The 25,000-nt window shown below is 41.2% G+C and overlaps 1 protein-coding gene across 3 annotated transcripts in view; it reads left to right on the top strand.

The window, feature by feature from the left end:
• LOC123512418 (serine/arginine repetitive matrix protein 2-like) overlaps nucleotides 1–24,242 on the top strand; it is a 29,284-nt gene extending 5,042 nt beyond the window's left edge. For 2 of the 3 annotated variants that reach the window (XM_045268816.1, XM_045268815.1), the window contains exons 2-6: nucleotides 9,886–10,890; nucleotides 15,652–15,761; nucleotides 17,692–19,779; nucleotides 20,218–20,454; nucleotides 21,005–24,242. In XM_045268816.1, coding sequence (XP_045124751.1) covers nucleotides 10,130–10,890; nucleotides 15,652–15,761; nucleotides 17,692–19,779; nucleotides 20,218–20,454; nucleotides 21,005–21,063 — 3,255 coding nt within the window. In that variant the 5' untranslated portion in view covers nucleotides 9,886–10,129 and the 3' untranslated portion in view covers nucleotides 21,064–24,242. Of the gene's footprint in view, nucleotides 1–5,309; nucleotides 5,678–9,885; nucleotides 10,891–15,651; nucleotides 15,762–17,691; nucleotides 19,780–20,217; nucleotides 20,455–21,004 lie in introns of those variants that run through there. The other variant, XM_045268814.1, reaches the window with a different exon arrangement.
• The last annotated feature ends 758 nt before the right edge of the window (nucleotides 24,243–25,000 follow it).

Genomic DNA, 25,000 nt, shown 5'->3' with positions numbered 1-25,000 from the left:
ACCTTAGAATCAGGTATTTTATAGACACCTTGCCAAACGTCACAGCATCAGTCTTAGATCCCATATAAACCCTGCAAAACCTAAAAGTCATAGAATCACACTAAGAGCGCGTACATAATTCCTGCAAAAACATTAAACCATTGTAGAAATCTTGCAAAACCACATCACAGGCACAGATCATACCGTATATAAACCCTGCAAAACGTGAAAAACAATCGTGGCATCTCAGTAAGAGGACATAGTTCCTGCTAAACATTAAACCATTGTAGATTCATATAGTAGAAATCTAGCAATACATCACGGCATCACAGTCACAGATCAATACAATTCCTGCATGATCCATTAACCTTTCTCAGTACTGGGACGCATTTTTTATCTTGAATTCGGGTATGATGATTTTATTTACATTAGGAAGGGTCAGTGGAAGTCAGACGATTAATGGCTAGAGTCTTCACTATTTGAATCCCCTTAAAAGTTTCTGAAGCTGTATAAAATCACCTAAGTAAGCAGAATGAATATGAAAACGTGCCGTGCTACTGAAGGTGTTCAATTTATCGCAGAAGATTACTGTGGCATCTTCCTGCATGATTTCTACATAGCATTAAGGAGTCCTGGTACTGTAATATCACGTGTCAAGAATCCCAGTATGAACTCCAGCATTTGAAAACAAGTTTGACTACAGCTTGGGAAATTACATTGAAACCACCACCACCACCACCGTTGCTACTAGCTACTACCTTTGTCTAGCCCACCCCCACTCCTCCTCCTCCTCCTCCTCCTCCTCCTCCTCCTCCTCCTCCTCCTCCTCCTCCTCCTCATTACGTCATCCACCGCCATTCTATTGTTGTTAAGTGACCTTGGGATGTTTTTTTTTTTTTTTTTCGTTTTCATGCACGTTGTTTATTCACTTAAGTATGCCATGTTCCCTGGGGATATGGGGGAGTGGCAGCCTATATGCATGGTACGAAATTACAGTATGATATCTTAGCGTACTATAACGGTATGAAAGGGATTTACTGGTACGGTACTAGATTACTGTACTCTGTATTTTTCTTTGGTACAGATTACGATAAATCAATCGTACCGTACAGTACAAGCCTCTCTCTCTCTCTCTCTCTCTCTCTCTCTCTCTCTCTCTCTCTCTCTCTCTCTCTCTCTCTCTCGTTTCCTCTGCATTTTTTTCCATTATAATGTACTTTTTAGTTACGTGATCGATATTGCATAAGGTAAATTGTAGTTTGTATCTGAGTTCCGTGAGGACCGATAAGTATGCTGTGTGTGTGTGTGTGTGTGTGTGTGTGTGTGTGTGTGTGTGTGTGTGTAAGTGGATAATGGTGGACATGTGGAGCATTCACTTTGTAACGGTATATGCATCTCCTTTCTTTCGCTCTTTCTCCTTCCTTTCATTCATTCATTCATTCATATATTTTCCATTCTCACATAATGTCACACGGTACATACTTAATCTGCAATATTCTTAGTTTCTGCTTCACTGATTTGAGATATTAACGTTTCACTACTTCTGATCACCCGTTAACATTGACAACAGCTAAGAAAATATTAAAAAGAGAGATAATGAAAGGAGACTGTTGCATTTTGTATCTTGGACTAGAAAATGATTAAACAAGTATAATGATAAAGATTTGAGAATTATATAAGAAACGTATAAACATGAATTTAAACAGTTCAGGTGGTTGAGAGAAATGTGTGGGAAGCGAAAGATTTAGTCGGTAATCTTAACTAAAGGAGGAATGAGTGGATGATGTTGATGTCTTCATTGTATTACCCATCAAGACAGGCAGGCACAATTCTACTGTCAGTTTTCACATCCTGTTTATCTATCATTTCTTATATGCGTTGTTTCCCTTCCTTATTCACTTTGGTATATAGTACCTTGCTTTCATAACCTCCTCCTCCTCCTCCTCCTCCTCCTCCTCCTCCTCCTCCTCCTCCTCCTCCTCCTCGTATAATTAAAACCTTACTGTCGTGACTTAGTCTTCTTTCCTTCCTCTTCCATCAAAGTTTCAATTTGGCTTAGATGTTTAATGCGATGAGTCTTTTCCCACATATTTACATTATCAGTATTTAAAGTGAGTAGCTACTTTAAATACAGCAAGATACTCAGGCGCCACTGTTACATAAGTCTGAGTGTTGATGTCACCGACTTCAGTAGCGCGAAACTGGACCAAGCATAAACAAAACACGAAGATTCCTTATATCTGATTTTAGTGTCCTTGGAAGCCGTATTGTACCCTAAACTCCCTCTGTCGTGTCATGTAGCTCTGGAAAACATGTCAGTCAAAGGTACCGTATTCATTACTGGTGTCCTTCATCAAACTTTATAAAAGAAAAGAAAAGAAAAGAAAGGAAGAGATCAAAGGGATTACCATACGATTTTTTTTTTTTTTTAATTATATCACTAGTCATGAAAATGTCCTTGAAAACGCCAATGGTATCGTGTATAATCAGATAATCTTAAGATAACAATGAGAGACCTTGCGTATAAATGTAACAAGGTGATTCCCTTAGGAGATAGACAAATTGCCTTTTTATTTATTTTCTTTTCCTTGTTTTCTTTCTTTTCTTTCTTTATATGTAATTTAACTTTCAAACCTCTTTTCTAATGGACAAAAACTGTAGCTTCTAGGTGAGCTTACATGGGACAGAATGAGTAACTAAATTTCTTGGCGTCTAAAAATAACAACAAAAACTAAGTGGTGTAACGTTTTACTTTCCTCCCCCGTAACCCTTCTCCCCCTTACATTTTAACAATACCATCCCACGTAAATGTAAACTCAAACCTTTATGAACTAAACAGGAACCATGATAAATAGACGAGTATGAACAATCCTACACAAAACATACATCCATTACCCTTCGTCCGGTACGACAGTTTAGGCTGAGGCACCACCAACGGGCTGGCAGTCTTTCAAGGCGAGCTGGGTAATGGTGGTGGTGGTGGTGGTGGCCTCCCTGCACTCTAAACCCGATGTTGGGGGGGGGACTCGACACCAAGGGCTTACTCTGTCCTTAGTCTACCCCCGTTGCTCTGGGGGTGTGTATGTGTGTCTGTCTTGTGTGGCTATCCAGGAAGTGGTGATACAGACTGCCTCGTGTGTGTGTGTGTGTGTGTGTGTGTTTTACCAAGTGAAGAAACGGAGAGAGCATTTCAAGTAGACTTATTTTTAGAGTGCTTTGTTTTGGTCGTGTTACTCTACATTATTAAGGAGAACATTAGATACAGGATATTACAGAAAAGGTTGTATTAATAAATCATGAAGCATAAATAAAATACAGTGGAAGGAAAATATCTTAAAATTCCCATGTGCAATGAAAATTACAGTAAAGAAAAACTACAGCTACAAATTAAAGAGAAATATACAAGATTTGCTGTAGTACATTGATAAGTTTGTTTTATGAAAGAAATTGCATCGTTTTAGAAAATGCTGCAGTGAAGTGGTTTATTTTAGTTAAAAACTTTGTGTACGGTGTTTATAAGTTATGTGCGTCTCTCTCTCTCTCTCTCTCTCTCTCTCTCTCTCTCTCTCTCTCTCTCTCTCTCTCTCTCTCTCTCTCTCTCTCTCTCTCTCTCTCTCTCTCTCTCTCGTGCGCATCTCTTAGGCGGTGAAGTTCGTTGTTTATGAATTTAATAGGTTGATTCTCTCTCTCTCTCTCTCTCTCTCTCTCTCTCTCTCTCTCTCTCTCTCTCTCTCTCTCTCTCTCTCTCTCTCTCTCTCTCTCTCTCTCTGCTCTACTTTGTCAGATTTATTTGTTATTTTTGTCACTTCATTAATTAATCCAACTAAGTAACTGCATGACGACACACACACACACAGAGAGAGAGAGAGAGAGAGAGACGTGAATAAATGTGATGAAAGTCAAGTATTTCTGCCTTCACACTCGATGCATCTGACATTCGCTCACGCACATATACACATACGTATGCATTCAACCGTGCATTATACATGGATATACACGCACGAGGGGAATTTCACTGAGAGAGAGAGAGAGAGAGAGAGAGAGAGAGAGAGAGAGAGAATCAGTCAGCCCAGTGTTTTCAAATCCATGCATTGTTCTATTTACATTGACAGACGGAGTCATTGTTACATCTTCCTTTCATTTGTTCTTCCCTTCATTCCTTCCTTCCTTTCTTTTCCTTTCCCTTTCGTTTTACTCGTCGCTTTTGCCTTCACTTTCTCTTTCATTCTCTTTGTGTTCTTTAAATGCAACAAGTTCTTGTGCTTTCCTGTTTTTTTTCTGATTTGCCTCCACAACTTATCGAGTGAAAGTGATGGGATTGTTTTAATTTTTGTATTTAATTTTTGCTTCGTAATCGTTACTCTTTAAAAACGCAGATTCATGAGTTTTTTTTTTTTTTTTTTTTTCACCGTTTGTGCGCATGACGCGGGTTGATGCCAAACGTAATGATATAGATAGTTTTTTTTTTTTTTTTTTTTTCGTGCATAGAAAGTTGTGAACAGAGACGATATAACATTGCTAGAATTCTTGATATAAGAGAGAGTGAGTGAGGAGGGGGGAGGCGGTTACGTGTATTTGCAATTTCTCTCTCTCTCTCTCTCTCTCTCTCTCTCTCTCTCTCTCTCTCTCTCTCTCTCTCTCTCTCTCTCTCTCTCTCTCTCTCTCTCTCAAAACCAGGAACAATAGCAGCAGGCAGACAGACAGACAGCAAGAGTGAGGAAGTGTGGGCCTTACAGTCATGGGTTAGGTTAATGGGGTACCGGGTAACGATTTTGAAGGCCGCCCTGTCTTCTCTTCCTCCCTCCCACCCTTCCTCCCCTCTTCTCTCTCTCTCTCTCTCTCTCTCTCTCTCTCTCTCTCTCTCTCTCTCTCTCTCTCTCTCTCTCTTTAATCTATCATGTTTTCTTTTTTTTTTCGTTATCTCTTCCAGCCTCTTCCTTTTTTTCTCTACCTTTTTCTTTTTTTCCCTTATACCTCCATATCCACTAATCTATTAACATTTTATTCTCTCTCTCTCTCTCTCTCTCTCTCTCTCTCTCTCTCTCTCTCTCTCTCTCTCTCTCTCTCTCTCTCTCTCTCTCTCTTTCCATTTCTCTTCCTTTATTCCTATCTTCCCTTTATTTTCATTTTCCCTATATTCTCTTTTTTTTATCCTCCATCCACTCGATTCGTTTCTTTTCTTCCCTTTTCTTGCGTTCTTTATCGTTTAGTGTCTTTTTTCCCTTTATTTTTCCCCCCCTTCTCCCCTCTTCCTCCCTCTTAGCCTTGAGTAACACACACACACACACACACACACACAGGCAGTCACCGTAGCGTCTCATTTCAGTGTGTGTGGAGGGAGAACGGAAACGTGCGCTTCTGTTGCTTTGTTTTCTCACTGACCAGTATTCCCAGTACAGAATTTGAAAGACTTGACTTCTACTGCGTCTGATCACTGTTTATTATTATGGTGGTGGTGATGGTGACTTGCAGTGACATTAGTGTGGTGGAGGTCTTTCTGTGAAGTGTTAAGAAGTTGTGGTGTACGTAATGCCACACCACCGCCGCCACTACCACCACCGCAGCTGAAGACGTGTGTGTGTGTGTGTGTGTGTTTGTGACGCTTGTTTGTTGTCTCTGGGTGTAGTAAAAGTCTCACCCTCGTATCTTCTACTATGTTTCATCAGTTTCTCTGCCACCATCGTAACTTCCCTCCAACGTAAGTATTCTCCGTCATGCGAACCTTAATCCCACTGTATTGCAGGGTCAGCCGCTCGAGTTATCCTTCTCCATCTGTTTCTATCCATTGCATCTTCTTGGACTCCCAGCTTGTTCATGTTACTCCTTGTTACGCCTTTCCATCGTATTCTTTGTCTCACTACACTGTTTCTCCCCTTAACCTCCGCCATCTTTGCCCTCTTCACTGGTTCATTCTCTTCTCTCCTTTTCTCGTGTCCAAAATATCTCAGTCGTGCTTCTCCGACGTATTAACCCTTTGCTACTCACTCACGGCTTGGAATCTTAATTACATCATCAATTTCCCTTTCTTCTTTTTTTCTGTTATGGAGAAATACCAGCCGAAATTGACAAAACTTAAGGGAAAATATTTTTAAAGGTTCAATTAGATGTCAGTCCTCTATATGAACAAGAGACACTGCATTGTCACAGTCACTATCAGTCACTCGCACCTCCCTTGTCGCGTTGCAACACTCACTATCAGGCACTCACACCAGAATCACTGCTTTATATTGTCACTATCAGCCACACTAATACTGTTTCACTTCACGGCATTGTCACTGTCAGGAACACTATTTCGCCTTCGTCACTTACTGTCATGCTTTTCCTTCTCCGTCACTCGGCGTTACTGTCACTATGAGGGGTGTGTGCGATGCCAGTGGGCGGCGCACCTCGCCTGGCTGGATATCCTGGTGACCGCTACTGAGGTGAAGGCATTCCTCGCACCAGTGTCACGGGGAAGGCATGCTAACACCTTACTGATCTCTCTCTCTCTCTCTCTCTCTCTCTCTGAGAGAGAGATGCATGTAGGTCAAGTCAAAGGCTGATGATGTCTGGGGTGATTGGGTCTCTCTCTCTCTCTCTCTCTCTCTCTCTCTCTCTCTCTCTCTCTCTCTCTCAGTGGTGGAAGGTAAAAGTGGAACTGGTTTTGCTGAGTGAGTGGTTTAAAGTTTTTGTTGTGTCTACCTATGTATTTGCTCTGGTGGTGTCTTGTTGCTGTGTGTGTGTGTGTGTGTGTGTGTGTGTGCGCGTGCGTGCGTGCGTGCATGCGTGTGCATGCTTCCAATGCTGTGATAACCATAAAATATCGATTTGTCAGGCAGCTTTGATAGTGATAATTTCTGTATTTTCTTATATTCTTTGGTTGGATCTTCATTGTGCATGTAAACTTTGTCATGCTTATTTATTAGTGTGTGTGTGTGTGTGTAATTCACCTCTGTCGCCTACTGGTCACCCAGCCAGTCTTTCCCATTACGGAGCGGGCTTAGAGCTCATAGACCGATCTTCGGGTAGGACTGAGACCACATCACACACAACACACACTGGGAAAGCGAGGCCACAACCCCTCGAGTTATATCCCGTACTGCTAGGTGAACAGGGGCCACACATTGAAGAGGCTTGCCCATTTGCCTTGCCGCTTTCCGGGACTCGAACCCGGGCCTCTCGATTGTGAGTCAAGCGTGCTAACCACTACACTACGGGGTGTGTGTGTGAGAGTAAAACCTTCATCTGGTCATATAAACTAAGAAATATTAATAATAATAGTTGAAAAAAGAAAACTATATGAAAACTGACTGATATTTAAATAGAAAAAGAGGTTAGGGAATGTTGTAATATCTAGTAAGTTAAAGGGAATACTTATCTACCTGGGGAAGGCCTCAGATGTTTATTACTTCCCTTATTTCCTCCAGGTCTTTCTGCGGAGCTTCATCATTAATCTTGTTTCTATGTTTCATTTTTGAAGACACCACAGTGATCAGAGCAGCAGTGCTTCAGAAGTGGAGGCTTATGAAATTTTCTAACCGTATTTTGAATACAATGGAACACTTTATTATTGCTACATTCCCTTTGATTACCCTTATGTTATTCACATTCAGTAGAGAAACACTAATTTTCTGAAACCTGTACTTTTCCTCACACATTTCACTTATAACAGAGTATTAATTTGTCATCAGATGCTCATAGATTCTCTTCCCCTTATCTCATGCAACAAAACATTTCTCAGTAGTAAGGTCACATACACATACGGATAACATTTCCTCTTAGTGAGCGATGTATGATTTAAGTACCATTATCTTTATCAATATCATTTTGTTTACATCTTTATTCTTCCACAAAAGGTTGGACAGTTTATATATTTTGATGAACAAGTATCTGTCTTTATCACCATCATTTTGTTTACATCCTTATTCTTCTCGTGCATTTGAAGATAAAGGTTTCCTCACTCAGATACCTTTCTTAGGCAGGGAGTAAGTGTTAGTTTAGGATAAGCTTCCCCTACAGAGCTTTTCCAGTCAAGGCCACTGAGGTCCCCTTCAAGGCCGATGGTGCAGTGACCGCCACACATGCATCTGGTGGTGGACGGCAGAGTTGTCATATGCAGCACCAGTAGCATTAGTGGCATCACATGTGAATAGATTAATAAGAAAACAGCACAGCATAACAAAGGAGATAGATGTGTTATTGACAGTGCAGGGACATGTTTTATCTTTTTATCTCAGCCTGATTGTTTCTGATATGAGATTATATACTCAATTGTACATATATACTTACATATTCCAAGGTTTGCTCCTTGTAGCCAAGAGAAAGCACAATCATAAAAAAAAAAAAAAGATAAGAACTAAATGCCTTTAGAAATTTTGAAGTAGCTATCCGAGTATGTTAGGTCAGGTTAGATTACGTTAGTTAACTCAGCTTGGCCTAACAAGAAGCACAAACTGTTGGTGTGTCTGTTCTTGATGGGAAGCTATAATGTGTAGGAGGTGGATTACATGTTTTATAATTATATGAGGAACCGTTAAGTGTCATTTCAGACAAGTCATATTAGATTTATATAAATGCCATTTAATTTACTAGTCTTCATTAATCTTGTATATTGAATTCAAGCTCAGATCTGTCTCAATCAGTGGTAGAGTCTCCATCTATTCCTGTCCCTTCATTCCTTCCTCCTATACTCCAGTCCTCACATTTCCCTCTTGCTCCTTGCCCTCACACTCCAGCACCATCCCATCACAAGAAATGGCCATCTTGCACCAAGCCTATCACCACTTGTGCACGCTTACGGCCATATTCAGAAATGCCTTGCTCTCTTACCATGACAATTTTTTTTAATCCTTATAGATGTCTAGTGGGATTTTCAAGACAGTTTCTCCTTTTGATGAACTAGAAAGCTTACTAATCCATCATCACTAAAACCATAAAAATACCCTAAAAAACATGCATTTCTTCAACTAAAGCTTTTAGAAATAGTCGTCATGATAGAGCAAAGCTTTTCCCAATACTAGTCTTAGCACAATAGCACCACAACTCAACTATGTTCCAAAGGCTTTACATACTTGATGACTCCAGTTTTTAAGAGTGTTTTATAGTTCTAGTGACAGATAAACAAGATGTTACAATATTACAAGCAGAAACACCTTACAAACAGCTAGTCATCTCAGTGGCTCTGAAAAAAAGTTGTGGTAAGAGAGCAGTGTCTTTGAACACAGGCTTTAGTCATCAAGATCATCAGGAAGTGGAAGGAAGTGGCTTGTGTCCTGAGGGAAGAGTAGGGAGTGACAGATACAGATCAGGGGTGTGAGTTAGTGAGGGTTGGTGGTCAGTGGGGGATTGTTTGCTGGGATGGTGTTAGTTGAGGTGTGTGGTGTTGTCAGTGGTGGTGTTGCAGCATGATGGTGTGTGCATACTGTGTCATGGAGATAAGATAATGGAGGACATGAGGAAACTTTTCTTATTATTTACATGTGTGTGTAACTTTATGTCATTTTATTTACAGATGTCATAAGTATCTTTCATGACTCATGTTATCAGTGACTACCATGTTAGCAAAGTAATTCATATGACTTAAAAAATTACTTGCTTTCTCTGTAAATATTTAGTTACCATTTCATTGAGGGAGTTATTAGGGTGACGACCATGTGTCAGTGTGCTGTTCACACACCCTGCCCAGGAACTGGACTGATTTTTTTTTTTTTTTTTCCTGAGATCACCTTCATGCAGAATAATGATTGGACTGCAGGCTGTCAGTTGGATTTTCCATAGCTATGTGATCTTTGTGCATCATCACTGAGTCACAGCCACAGAGATCAGGAAGGAGAGTCCAAAGTTGTGATGACTGTTAATTAAAGATTGTTGTAAGTAGCATATGCTGCTGGTTTGTCTGTCTCATGGTGTGTGTTTGCATTGTTACAGAGCACTGCTGTTCCCTGCTGTGGACCCCCACCACCGCTATCTCATCCACAGCACAGTGCAGGACCACTTCCCGGCCCTCACCTCAGTCAGTGTGGGCGAGGGGGACCAGCGGCGCACAGCAGTCTCATTCCGGTCGGGCCCCAGCCCCCCTGACTCCCCACTAGTGGGCCACCACCACACCAGGGAGGAGGGACACAGACCAGCGGGTCTGCCACACCATGATTTAGACCGCAGAAAAGAGTGCATGCAGCCCACAGCTCACCTGCCTAAGCAAGAGGAGCGGCAGCCACAGCATAGCATACACAAGCAGCAGCAGCAACAGGGCCAGCACAAGCCACAGAAACAAAAGCAGGTCCAAAGCCACAGCAGCACAGAAAAGCCTCAGAGCAAGGTGCAACAGGAGGTCATCAAACCACCAGCAGAACCATCTCACTCAAGACAAGGTGAGAAGCAGCCAAGAAAAGAAGAGAAACCACAGCAGAGACAAACACAGCGGTCACGCCAGGCACCAAGGTTCAGGAGCCACAGCAGCAGCAGCAGCCATTCCCGCCAACGGCAGTGGAGGAACAGTGTGTCGCCACAGCACCGCAGACCACCACCTTCTGACGCCACCCAAGACACCAGTGCCCAGCAAGGGAAGGCCACTGCTGAGGAGACACACAGCAAGAGAAGGAGAAACCGCAAGAACAAGCGACAGAAGGAGAAAGCAGAACAGCAGGAAAAGCACAGTAGTGATCATGTGAACGGAAGAGAGAAACATACTAATAGGCAGAACACAGAGTCAGGTCAGAGTAGACATATTGAGACAGTGACAGTGGGAGGTCAGGGGAAGGTGAGTGATAACCCCAATGGTGCAGTGCCTGGCAGAGTGACGCGGAGGGCGGAGTGGACCAGCAGTGCCAGCGTGGGTGAAGGAGGCATCCGGAAGAAGTGCAAGTCTGTGGAGGAGTCGGGTGTGACGAGGAACAACACAAGAAGCAACACAAACGAGGAGTGGGAGAGAAGGTCAGTTTATGCTTTCTCTCTCTCTCTCTCTCTCTCTCATTTTCTCATACATCTCAACATTACATTACATAAAAGTAGGTGTAATAATTTTGCATTCCAGCCTATGTAAATCAGAGTTGTATAAATTGAGTGTGATTACCAAGGTAGGTAGAAGAAAGACAATATAAAAAGAAGTTACAGAGGAGATTTCTTAATGATAAAATTGGCCTTGGAAGTAGTAGTAGTAGTAATAAGAGCAGTAGCAGCATTAATACAAACAGTTCCAACAATAGTAGAAGTTATAGTAGAAATAGCAGTATTCCAGAATTGCAAAGTGTAATATGTAGTAGTAGATAACACAGCAACATTAGTAGTAGTAGTAGTAGTAGTAGCAGCAACAGAAGCAGCCACATTCTTGATAATCATGTGCATTGTGTTGGTGGTGGTGATGGAGTGGAGTGGGTATGGTGTATGCCAAGATAACTGGGCACGCTATCTGGGAGAGTGCCAGTACTCACTCCCTACCTCTCCCAGACCCTTCCTTCCTTACCTCTCCCACACCTTTTCCTCTCTCTCTCTCTCTCTCTCTCTCTCTCTCTCTCTCTCTCTCTCTCTCTCTCTCTCTCTCTCTCTCTCTCTCTCTCTCTCTCTCTCTCTCTCTCTCAGGTCCTTCTATTTCCTTTCCAAAATAATTTCCTTTCATCACTCTCCCTCCTTACCTCTCCTAGATCCTTCTTTTTCCTTCCTCCCTCTCTCTTCCTAGATTCTTTATTTTCTACTTTTCTTCCCTCTTTCCTTCCTGTATATATATATATATATATATATATATATATATATATATATATATATATATATATATATATATATGTATATATATATATATATATATATATATATATATATATATATATATATATATATATATATATATATATATATATTTTTTTTTTTTTTTTTTTTTTCTTCTTCTTCTTCTTCTTCTTCTTCTTCTTCTTCTTCTTCTCTGTATCCTTTCTTTCCAGACTCTTTTCCTGTACTAGATCCAGTACCTAACTCTCTCTCTCTCTCTCTCTCTCTCTCTCTCTCTCTCTCTCTCTCTCTCTCTCTCTCTCTCTCTCTCTCTCTCTCTCTCTCTCTCTCTCTCTCTCTCACACAGGATACCTTAATTGTAACTTCCCTTCCAATAGTCATAGTCAGGTGTGTGTGTGTGTGTATTTGTCGGTTTGAGGAAGACTAAAACAAGAGAGAGAGAGAGAGAGAGAGAGAGAGAGCTAGCAGCCACCTGACCCATGCTATTTATATCACAGTCTGTTATGTAGTGAGAAGACCACATGCTAGCACCACCACCACTGCCTTCTCCTCATCCTCCTGGTTCAGTGGTGGTGGTGCATGACTCCCTTTGTTTTGCCTTCCACCTTCTCTTCATTGTGTGTTGATTCTTGGTGTTCCTTTTGAAAGCATTTATTTTGTTCTAGGTGTCATTGTTTACAAAGGCTTGGATTAAATGCTCTGTTCATTCACTAGCACTGTTTCAGAATAATCATTGAGGTTGTCAGGGGTGGTTCTCACTGTTGGTACACAATCCTTACTGAACTGTCTGTAGAATCATGAAAGTGTCCTTGGTAATTGCAGTAACTTCTGATAGATTTACTTAACTTATTTCTTAAGTCATGAAAACATACTTGGAAATTGCAATAACTTCAATGGGTTTAAGGTTCATTACTTACTACGTAGAATCATGAAGACTTACTTGGAAATTGCAATAACTTTATTACATTTACTTAGTTTATCACTAGTCATAGAAACACTCTTGAAAATCCCAGTAACTTATAATGGTGCCTGATAAGTTATGGTTAGAATTGTGAATGTCTTGAAAATCACAGTAACAAACATTAGAGCTTGGTCAAAATCATAAAACATTGTTAAAATCCTTATAACTTCTTATAGATTTATAGTCCGTTCATCCAAAGAATCCAGGCCGAAGCTGCTAGTTTGGCTGGCAGCCTTGACCACCCCTGCCGCCACTAAACCTTCCCGACACTTAAATTTTCTTCAAGTACATTTATTTTTCTTTACTTAACTCAATAGATATACAAGTTTATAGCTTGAAGAAAAATAAATGTACTTGAAGAAAATTTAAGTGTTGGGAAAGTTTAGTGGCGGCGGGGGTGGGCAGGGCTACCAACCGAACTAGCAGTTTCGGCCTGGATTCTTTGGATGAACGGACTATAGTTAACCAATCATTTGAAACATGGAACTGCTCTTGCAAATCCCTGGATCTTAATTACATCACAATAAACTATAAGATTCATGCAAACAACCTGAGAATACCAAACATCTTCCACTTCAGCCTCCCTTAAACTCCCTGCCTGCTTCTGTATTTCTGCCCTTCTATAATCTGAACTCCTTTAAGAGGGAGATTTTAAGACATCCCGTTCTTTTAGCTAACTCTCTCAGATCTGCTCGGGGACTGGCATCTGACTGGGCCTTTTTGTTTTGTCAATTTTGTTGCTCCTTAAAAGAAAAGGAAAAAAAACAAATCTAAATAGAGGAATGAAAACACTCCCGAAAATGCACAGAAACCTCCACAAGCCTATAAAGCAACCATTAGAACTGTACCTATGCTTGAAAATCTCAGTGATATCAACTAGAACCTGTGATAGGAGTTTGTGATTACTTAACTGCAATCTCCAGCATTGTAGTTAATGTACTGTAGACTTAAGTAGTTATTTTTACTACAAGTTTGTCTCTCACTATGGAGCTTGCTGGCATATTTTGAGTGTATTTACCTAGTTGTAGTTTTACAGGGCCTGGGCTTTATGCTCGTGTGGCTCCATCTCCATATCTACACATCCAATTTTTCTTTAAAAACTTTTCCTTTACTCTTAGATCCAGTACCTCTCTCTCTCTCTCTCTCTCTCTCTCTCTCTCTCTCTCTCTCTCTCTCTCTCTCTCTCTCTCTCTCTCTCTCTCTCTCTCTCTCTCTCTCTCTCTCTCTCTCTGTGTGTGTGTGTGTTTCCTTTGTTGAAATAGACAGGTGTGGGTAGGTGTAGTTTATTTGTTTTTTGTTTGTTTGTTTTTTTCTATACATTTCTCACATTGGCTCTTCAGAAAAGCGCTTTGTTTACATCTGTTGTCATTTCATTTGTGTGTGTGTGTGTGTTTAGTTAAAGTGTTTATCTTTCTGGCGGCAATTTCTGACAAGTAGCCCAGACAGACCAATATACATTTATATATACATATCATTCATACTCTTACCCCGGTCAGCTCCTGGTGGAAAGGGACAGTCTTGTTGAAAAGGAAGAAGAGAAATGACCACTTACATTGCTATTACATGTGAACAAACATCTATTTGCTTGCTGAATAAGAAGGCAATTATTTCTGTTTGCTTGCTCATTTATAAAAAGCAATGATCACTTAAGCTGCAGTTCCCCTATGCTTATATCACCAGTGTATGTATGAATATAGGTCATTGGTTTTGGCTCAGGCTGAGTGTGTTTACTTACTCATCACCCAAAAGTGTAGCCGTACCCTCCCACTCACCATTCTCCCTCCCCATGTCTTCTCTCTCTCCACAGAGCATGAATCCCATAAGTGGATCATTCAGTCTATGTAGAGAGAGGATCAGACTTGTATCTTGTAGCATCCTTTGATATATACTCATGTGAGACACTTTCCACTGGTACTCCCTCCATATCTTATGAGTAACTTGAGTCAATAGTGATCAGTTATTCTCTAATGTAGACTCTTAAAATGATTGGTGATACAAATATTCCCTTCATGCCATTTAACCCCTTCAGTGCCATGACACATTTCCATATTCATTCTGCTTACTATTTGGTGATTCTATACAGCTTCAGGAACTTATGTGGGAATTAAAATGGTGAAGACTCTGGCTATCAATCTTCTGACCTGTGTAGACCCTTCCTAATGTAAATAGAATTATCCAGTCATACCCAAAACTCATGGTAAAAATATGTCCCAGTAGTGAAGAGGTTAATACCATGAGTTTGGTAGGTGATGCAGATATTCCCTTCATATCACTTAATGCCATGAGAGTTCAGGTGTATCTGGTGTTGTGACTTATGCTAGAGTGATGGGATAATGTCACAGGATGAGGACACAGTTACACCACAGGAAACTCACAGCTTGCTATGAACCTGCTTGTAATGCCCTTAATCTCCTTCACTGGTAACCCACATAATCCTGTCAACCTGCTATCATTCCTTGTACACTTGTCTCCTCTTCCCTTTGTCATATCGCCATTAGAAGCATGAACATGAACATTGATCTCAAGGATGGACTGTCATTGGAAGCCATTGATAGGTTGTATATACATGTGTCTGTCACATTACCAGGGCAAGAGCACCAAGGCGTTTGTGAATTCTGTTTAGCCTGGACTACTGTGTCACTGCATCACATGCATATCACCATCATCACCTGAACTCACTTTACACAAAGGTTTTAAGATATTTATCCCATTCTTTTGGCTAACTCTCAGGCCTACTCGAGGATTGACATTTAGATGCCAATCCTCGAGTAGGCCTTTTTGATTAGTTGTTTTTTCTTGCCTTTGGCCAGATTTTCTCCCTTACAATAAAAAAATAAAAAAAGATAACTTACTGAATTCCTCGCATGCAGACCACCATCATTACATAATACTTATTTTAACTCTTAAATTCCTACTATACAATTGTTGATCTTTGCAACACCCTCAACTAACCTTCCCAATAATTACTAACCTCTTCATGACTTGACCTCATCTTACCTATACTGTTGCAGGTTTTACAGTAGTGGTGGCAGCAGCAGCCTCACCACCTCACCCACCAGGCCAGACCCTCAGGCCATGCCAGTCACCATGCCACCTGAAATGTCCAACAATAGGCGTCGTGGTAAGGAAATTAGGCTTAGTATTGTTTTCTTTTTTCTCTTTTTTTCTCACACTTGAGATGCTATGAAGAGGCTCCAGTTAATTTATTGAGCTTACATCTTAGCCATTTTCCATCGGTTAGCAGTGTGAGACAGAGTCCACATGCAGACTATTTGAAGCACATCTCTTAAGTTCCTTGGTTTCATATGTAGTGGAGACTCAAAACTCAAACTTAATTCGTTCCAAATGGCTGTTGGAGTATCAAAAAGTTAGACTATCAATACCTATAAATCAGGTAATTCATTCTAATCTTTGCAAAACCTCGAGTATATAAAAATTTCTATGTAATTTTTTTTATGATTTTGATTTGTACATACCGTAAGTGAAGATTGGTGATGGATAATATAGAAGAGGAGAGGAGAAGGGTGGGGAGGAGGAGGGAGGTCGTCAAAGGATGAGTCACCACCATCCATAAAAACGTCTGGTATAATTCCTGTGGAGGGCTGTGGCTCACTGACACTTGCACTTTCACTAGATTCCTTATTTTCATCACTAATAAGCCTTGTTGCTGCCATTGTAGGTTTCTAAATGAAAAACTACCAACAGAATGTAGAAGAATGTTGTTTTTCTCAAGACTGTGGCAGGACTAGGGATGCACACTGGTTTCCGGTATACTGGAGTACTGGTATTTTGTTTCGGTATTACCAGTAATACTGATATTAGAACAGGACAATGACATTGGCAGGGAGGGAGAGGCCAGAGCTTTTTTTTTCAAGTATTAAGGGAGGGCCAAACAGCTGGGTAAAAAATATTCATAAAAAAAAAAAGTTTTCAATATTTTTGCCTCAAAATTTCACAATTTGCTTAAAATCTAGTTTCTGATAATATGTCAGACGTAGAAATTTTAGCTTACATTGTTGTGACGGTTATGATTTAAAAATTAACGGAAATTCACATTTTCATTGTAGAGGTACCAAATTTTGCATGGTAGTAGTTGAATAGCATATCAACAATTCTACGTGACATTTTTGCTATATTCGTTATAGTTTGTGAGAAATCGCTTTCACAAGTTTATGTAAATGATGACGTCACTTTTTTTTCCCCTGAAAAATGCTCCCGAACCATTGTTTTTCAATATATTTCAAAAAGCCCACGTAAAAATGTTGATATACTCATAATGCATAAGTATGGTGATTTTTATTGAAATCCATGAAGTTTTCTTTGCACAACTACACATTGAAGTTGTTTTATTGACGTTTTGAGAAAAACGGGTTTAAAGTTTGTAGTATGACATATCTATGGTAATAATTGCAAGATTCAATTTTTTTTTTATTTGTACAACAAATATGTACTACACATATACTGTATTTCCCGGCCAAAACTTGATTCTTGGATACTTTTCCTGTGTAAATATACAAAAAAAAATAGAAAAATGTTTTGAGCCCATTTTACCATTTCAGCTGTTTTGCCCCCCCTTAAATCGAACTTTCGCGTTTGATTTTTAAAAAGTTCAATTATTAAGATGTTTGATTATTGAGTCTCCGCTTCACTGTGCCTCAGGTCTGCCTCTAAAACACTGGATATGTGAGAACTAGTTTTGTATTAGTTTTACTGTTTTGTTCTGTAGTGGTTTAGACTGTTTAAGTATTATTTGATAAAGATGTTATTTTCTAAGGCACAACACTTGTTGTTTCTTGCAGTCTCTCTCTCTCTCTCTCTCTCTCTCTCTCTCTCTCTCTCTCTCTCTCTCTCTCTCTCTCTCTCTCTCTCTCTCTCTCTCTCTCTCTCTCTCTCTCTCTCTCTCTCTCTCTCTCTCTCTCTCTCTCTCTCTCTCTCTCTCTCTCTCTCTCTCTCTCTCTCTCTCTCTCTCTCTCTCTCTCTCTCTCTCTCTCTCTCTCTCCTCCCCAAAACAGTTAACCACAACTAATTACACACTTATTGCCTCCCCACAGTGGGTAAAGCAGCAGCTCAGATCTACCGACCACCCCCAGCAAGAGGGAGTCATGAGGAGATGAGTCCAGCTCACCACCCACACACCCCAGCACAGTCCCGGCCAAGTCCTCAGGAGTCCCTCGGCTATCACACCTACCCCGTGGTTGGCAGGCAGCGAACTGACAGTGAATGCAGCACCGCCACCAATGCCAGTGATTTCTATGGCAAGAGTAGAGGGAGGCGGCCAGATCAGGTTCTTTACGTGCCCCGTGGGAGAAGGCACGTTCCCTCTGGCACCAGTGGATCAGCCCGTGCCACCCCCACTCCTCTGCAGGATCTGGAGCCTCTTCCCCGGCCACCCTCCCCCACCTACTCCATCTGTTCTATTGCCTCTGAGTACAGTGGACGGAACAGATATGGTCGTCAGGGGAGTCAGGCATCCCTGTTTGATGGAGAAACAGAGGGCCGAGTGAGAGGAAAGCCACCACAAGCTAAGGCTGAGTTCAGTGGGAGGGAGACTAGTGCAGGGAATCAAAGACACCAAAAGGGAGGGAATGGCAATAGTCGGTTCTCCAACGAAACTTATCAGTTGATTGAACGCTGTCTCAACCAAGACACAGAATCTGCAAGAAGCAAAGACAGGCCAGGGCCATCTGAATACCACAAAGGTCAGGGTGGCCGAAAGAGTCCTGGACCACCTCGGGATGTCCAGCACAGCATCCACAGCAAGGAAAACATCATGGCTCCACAGGCAGAGTCAGGGCGACGAGCCAAGAAGAGGAGATCCAGGCGGAGGCACTCACGCAGCCGAGACCCAAGCAGTGAGCACCACAACAGGGCCAGGATGGGAGAGCAGCTTCCTCGAACACCCACACCATCCCGTGGAGGGTCGGGGAGTGAGCAGAGAGCAGGGAGCTGTGAACGTGTCTTCTACAACAGCAGTTATGAACATCAGGACCGGGGCTATGACAACTATGACCGCTACACCAGCAGTCGCACCAGTAGCCGCAACCCCAGTCTGGAGCGCACCACTCATGTCCCCAACCTGAACTGGAGGGCAGGAGGCATTGGTGGATCAAACCCCATGACCCCCAACAAAGGCAGCCCACCCTACTGTCCCCCACGGTTCAGAAACTCTTCAGGCAAGCCGCCATCAGGCAGGCTGGGATCATTGCCCAATGTAGCACTTGACTTAGGAGAAAGTGGTGGCCCCTCGAAGGACACCATGGAACACTGCCACACCTTGCCCGTCCACCTTCCTAGCACTCATCGAGAGGAATCCAGTCCATGTACAACTCCAGCCAACACCACACCCTCCAAGTCCAAGCAGGACACACCCAGACTCAGCTTGGACAACTCCATGACGTCGAGTTGGGGAGACAGCATGGCGGTGCTGGACATCAGCGATGTGGAGAGTCCAAGCCAGAGCCAGGACATCAAGACACCCTCCAAAGAATCATTGAACAGCCCAGCAAGGTCTCCAGTGATGAGCAGTGAGCCAAGCCCGTGCAGCAGTCCAACTCATCCAGTGGAGAGCAGTATACGGGACACAGCAGACCATAGCACCTTCAACCAAACTAACACAGACCTCAGTGATACTCAGCTAGACCACAGAGACACCAGTCAGGCTAACACAGACTACAACAGTAAGCCAGATCCTCTGCCAACTGACACCTGGGAACAAAATCAGACTGAATCCCCACCAAGCCCGAGAGAAGCCCCTGTGCCACCCCAAACAGAGGAACACGAGAAAAAGGCAAGTAAGAAGTTTGCCTTTAACTGGGCAGATGAGACGGAGGATTCCTGGGACAGCCTATATGATGACTCGGGTGAGTGTCTTGATCCAGATCTCAAACAGCAGCTTAATGACACTCTGGGCAAGGTGAAGTTGGAGAAACCAGTCAATGATTACTGCCGCTTCCAGCCTCGCTCAGAGGCAGAGATGAATGAAGATGACTATGCACATGTCATTGAGATCTATGACTTCCCCACCTCCTTCAAAACACAGGACCTCATGATGGTGTTCAGCCAGTTCATCTCGGCAGGCTTTGACGTCAAGTGGGTGGACGACACTCATGCTCTTGGAATTTTCTCAACTTCCCTAATGGGTGAGTTTTGCCGACTACATCCTGTTAATTTGCTGCAGAATTTTTTTTATCATCCTGATTATGGTTAGACTGCTTTAGTAGATGTGCCAAATAAACAGTGATCTGCTGCTACAGACACAGGCTTGCTCATTATGTTCTGAATAAATTTGTTTGTTATTTTATATGTAACTGCTAACCACTCTCAAGAAATATATGGAACTGAGGCATGATGGTATTTGGTGTTGATTTACAGCACTGGTAGGCCTGCCATGGCATGGTAACTACCCCATCTCCATAATCTCATCTTGTAAGGTGTAGGATGATTTTATTGGAAATTTCTTTGGAAGGAGAAATTATTTACTTTCCAAAAAATTGGTAGATAGATGTATGGTGTTCCATATTTCTAAAGTGTCTTCTGAAATGTATTATCCTTTTTGTTTTGCTTCATTACCAAACCAGCTGCCGAAGCTCTCAGCCTGAGACACCCATTCCTCAAGACTCGCTCTTTGTCCAATGCCACCAAGACCTCCCGGGCCAAGGCCATGCGTATCACTGACGCCCTGCTGCCCTACAAGCCTCGGCCAGCCACGTCAGCAGCCCTGGCCCGCCGCCTTGTGTCTGGTGCTCTTGGCCTCAAGGTCAACATATCACGGGAGGTCAGGGAGGCTGAGAGACAGAAACTTAAGGATGCCAAAGGTCAGCCTTGCATTAGTTTCTTTACTAATCACTAGTATTTTTTCACACTTATGCATGCATTAATAACCAAAATAGCTGCACCAACAATCTGATCTCCATAATGTTGGGAAGAGTGTGTAGTACCCCTTGTCTCTGTTTTTACTCATAATGTAAATATATAAGCAGTTCATTTCTTTTTTAGTCATCTGCTGCTGGTGCATATGTGTCTTTACAGGCTTTGTCTGAGGGATCGGATTGATTCATTAAATCAACAATTTCATAGCAAGTCCCAGCAGATAAATAAAATTGCCTGCGCCACTAATGGGCGGAAGCTGAACAGCGCTTCCCATACACTCTTCAAGTGTGCCTACAGGCGCTATAGGCCTTACCGTAAAAAAAAAAAAAAAAAAAAAAAAAAAATGCAAGAGTATTCCTGTTTGAAATAACAATAAGACAACTGAGATATGGATATGAAATCCCACAGTTGTCTCATTTTATCTAGTTCAGAATCAATTCAACATATGCAAACACATCTTCCTAATGCCCATGCTTACCATACTCTTTCCTACAGCTCGCAAAAGGTTGGAAGCCAAGCAAAAAATGGATGCATGGGAAGGAAACCTGACCTAGTGCGGCCGGCAGACAGGAGGACCAAGCCCTCCTGCACCAGTCCTTACTCTCAGCTATAAAGCAGACAATAGTACTTTGCTCTATTGCCAGCCAGTGTGTGGCTGCCGCCTCTGTCCCTGTACGAGGCAAGTCTTGGCGATGAAGTCAGCTTGACCGGGTCACTTTGTTCTTGGTTGTATTACTTTAGTTTATTATTCAAAAAAGTGAATATGAGATTGATGCCAGAATCTTAGCAATAAATAGTAAAGGGAAGGGCAATCTTGTGCACTGACAAGCAGTTTACAGAATCAAGTACGAGTAAATTGTGCAATAAGCAAGGAATTATCGGTGCAAAGGATGATCACTTTATTATAATTTAACAATTACTTCCAGGTTTTAATAATATTACTCGTAAATTAAGACAGGTTTACCCGAAGCTGTTACCAGAAGATGGGCACACTTTTACGTGTGTGTATTACGTACACAGATGTATTGAGGTAGTGTATGAGCCGTGTTGCCGCAGCAAGTGCCTGCAGGGTCACCTCAAGCACCCTCTTCTCAGGTAGTCTTATCACTTAGTGTACCAAGAGAGAGAAAACATAGCATTGAAACATTGTATCCATGCTGCATTTATTGTGCACAGTTTATTCTATGGTAGTGGGTAGTAACAAATGATTGTTATTGGAGGTGCATCTCTGCCATTGTATTTTGTAGTCAGGAAATTAAATTTGCAGAATTACTGCAAATATGTGAAATTAGTGCCAAAAATATTTTGTTTTGCTAAGAGGCGGCATGAAAATAACAACACAGTAAGAAGGTCCTGCTTTTCACAAGTATGGATTGAACTGGTCTCTGCAACAAATCTGGTTCACCATGGACTTGTTCCCAATGGCCACTGTGAGGGTGTGTTGCAGGACCAAACTGACATCTGTGGTGGATGCAGTGTGGCATGAGCAGCAACATCTCGGTCACCTGCCTGCTTATAACAGACCAGACTAGAGGCAAAAGTAAAGTGTACTTTGGAATGTTTGGTGGATGTGTTCTGCAAGCACTGCACCATCCTTGTTATGTGGAGGCCTTACCATGTGTCAACTGGACTCATTCCTGTCACCACAGTTCAACAAGGACTGTATTAGCAAAGATTGTTAATTGTAGAGGTTTCATTCAGCCCAACTCTTGCTTAGAGTTGTGCTTAACTTCCCAAGTTGTGCTGAGAGTTGGTCTTGAGGTGCCAAAATTTTAAGACCGGTCAGGAGGTACGTACCTTATTTTTGAGAGTTTGGCTAAGCCTAGGTGAAACAAGCAGAGATGGCTGACTATTGTCTGAGCTGTCCAACTGAAGTATTATCAGCCCATAAGGATGTTTTTGATGACCTGAGTGACTGTTTATATATATATATATATATATATATATATATATATATATATATATATATATATATATATATATATATATATATATATATATATAGCACCTGCAGAAGTGTTAATTGTGACAGACTTAGCAGATACCTTAGAGAGCTGATATAATGATGCTAGTAAACAAAGTAATAAGGTGTTATTTAGCCAATGGAACCTGCATCTGTGCAGCAATAATGGCACTGGCTCTTCCTGTGTCCTTGTTTTGAAGTGTCTCATTTACTTTTTTTTTTTTTTTTTTTTTTTTTTTTTTTTCAAATAGCGACAAGCCCCATGCAGCCTTTTAGTGCCACTGAATGAGTGGAGCCCTTCAGGCTATATTTTTCTTTATAATACTGACTGTGTGAGGAAGGAAAATCTTGCCAACAGTCCTGCTGGATTTCCTATATTGGTATTTGTAGCTTCATCTCCTTGCCAAAGGGGAAGGGGAAAAAAAAAAAAAAAAAAAAAAAAAAAAAGGAAGGCACTGCTTAGTGGGAATAGCAGGGCAATGTTGGCTCAGGGATATAAACAGTGAGACAAAATGCGCGTACCTTGTGTGGGATATAATTAGCTTTATAATGTACATAAATTTATCCAATCATATCCTAGAATCCATCATTAATTACATTTTTTTTTCTATTAATCCAAAAAATTGTAAAAAGATTGTAAGATTTTACTGTTTAGCTCTTTTGCCAATTCATGCTGGGGATTAAGAGTTCATCTCAGCCAAGGCTCAGCATAACTTCAGACACACTCAAGAGATGAGCACAAGTATAAGTAGAAGGCTGAGACAAAGGCTAAGAATCTTTGCTAATGCAACCTCAGAAAATTATAATGGTGTCCCATTTAGTTCTGTAAACACATGATGAGGTTGCTGTAATACCAAGGCTATCACTACCTCCACACCACAACTGTCAGGGAAGAGGGAGGGAGTGAGTGGGTAGGTAATAGTGCATCCCTGTCACCCTCAAGAAGTGAGTAGTGAACTGCATGCTGTGGTATAATAATTATATTATTTAAAGCGTATCTTCCTGAAAGTGTTGGCTGCAAGGGAGGTTCACTAAACACCATGTCCACCGCCATACATTTTTCTTATTATTATTATTTAATGTGCTCATGTGCTGACATGAGGTGAAGTGAATATAAACTTTCATTTAACTTTTAGATTGACTCTACTTCTAATGTTTTTAATTTATTGTATTTATTTTATCTGAATTGTTTTGTCAAGAAAGAAGTCACTAATAATGATAGTCATATTCCATAATAGTGGGGCATTATGACATTCTAGTTTATAGTATTTTATGATTATTAACTGATAATAAGAGATTTTATTGTGCAGATGTGTATAGTAATCAAATGACATCTTTACTATTTTGATAGGGAAGATCTCAACTTTATATTCACATTGTGTGGTTGAATGATGGAGAGCAGTGTGTATGGGTGTGTTTGCAGCTGCAGTGCAATATTAAGACTGCCATTCATTGCTTTACAGAAATAATTATTGTTGAGCTGATGGCAGGGAGAGACAGGCAGGCATATATACAGGCTTGAGAAATATTTCCTACAGTTACCATAGGCTCCTTGTCTTGTAGAAAGTAGGTGCATTGAAAAACACTGGTTTCTTTTGTATATATAGGTTAAGTATTTTTAGACTGAAAAGTTTATGTTCAAGAAGTTTGAGCAATGTGTATTTTTCCGGCCCAGAGCCAGTAATGTGATTGATGTGTTGGAAGGAGTATATATTTTTGTACATCTTTCACATTGTCTCTTTGTGAAACATGTCAATTAATATGTGATTATAACATGTTTCATTTCTTAAACCTGTGTCCTTTCCTCATCCAAGCTGCATTGCTGTGTCTTCAGTTCAACAGCCAAGAAACTCAAGTTATCTGAATTTTCACCTTACTCAAAGAATCCTCTCCCCACTTGTCATTTGGTTGGTTAGGTTTCAACTAGTCTGAAACCAATCTGGTCATTTTTCATCACAGTCACTAATTGTCATGGCTAACATGTTGATTGTTCTATCATACCACTACACAAACAATTATGTTGGTTGATGTTCCATTTCAGCATTGGAAGAAGTGCTCATAACCCAACTATTTAGTGCCTTATTCCTTATCCTATTTACTTCCAACTTTCCTCCATCTTTGCTATATTTATTTTCAACTAATCTGTCTTTGCCTCATTCATCAGCACCTGCCCTATATCTGCAACATTCATCTTCAATCTTCTATACTTACATACTCCCACTGAGTTTTGCTTTTTCCCTTAATCTTACATTGATCTGCTAACAATCTTCTTACATGAGAACTACTAAGAGGTATCTGGCAGATCTGAGAAAAAAAAAATGGGGAGAATACTAAGCAAATAGAACTACAAATTAAAAGGACACAATAGCACAAGATATAAGTTATGCATTGGAAAAGAGCAGCAAAACCAATTCCATCCTCCATCCACTACCACAGTATCAATTGTATGTTTTCCCTGGTTACTACCAGATGTGGGAAATGAAAGCCTTGGTGTTGATGGTGATGCCAGTATTAGTATATCTCAAGGC

Source organism: Portunus trituberculatus, chromosome 33 (genome assembly GCF_017591435.1).
Source record: "Portunus trituberculatus isolate SZX2019 chromosome 33, ASM1759143v1, whole genome shotgun sequence".
NCBI classification, from domain to species: Eukaryota; Metazoa; Arthropoda; class Malacostraca; order Decapoda; family Portunidae; genus Portunus; species Portunus trituberculatus.
This window is presented reverse-complemented; position numbering and strand designations above follow the sequence as displayed.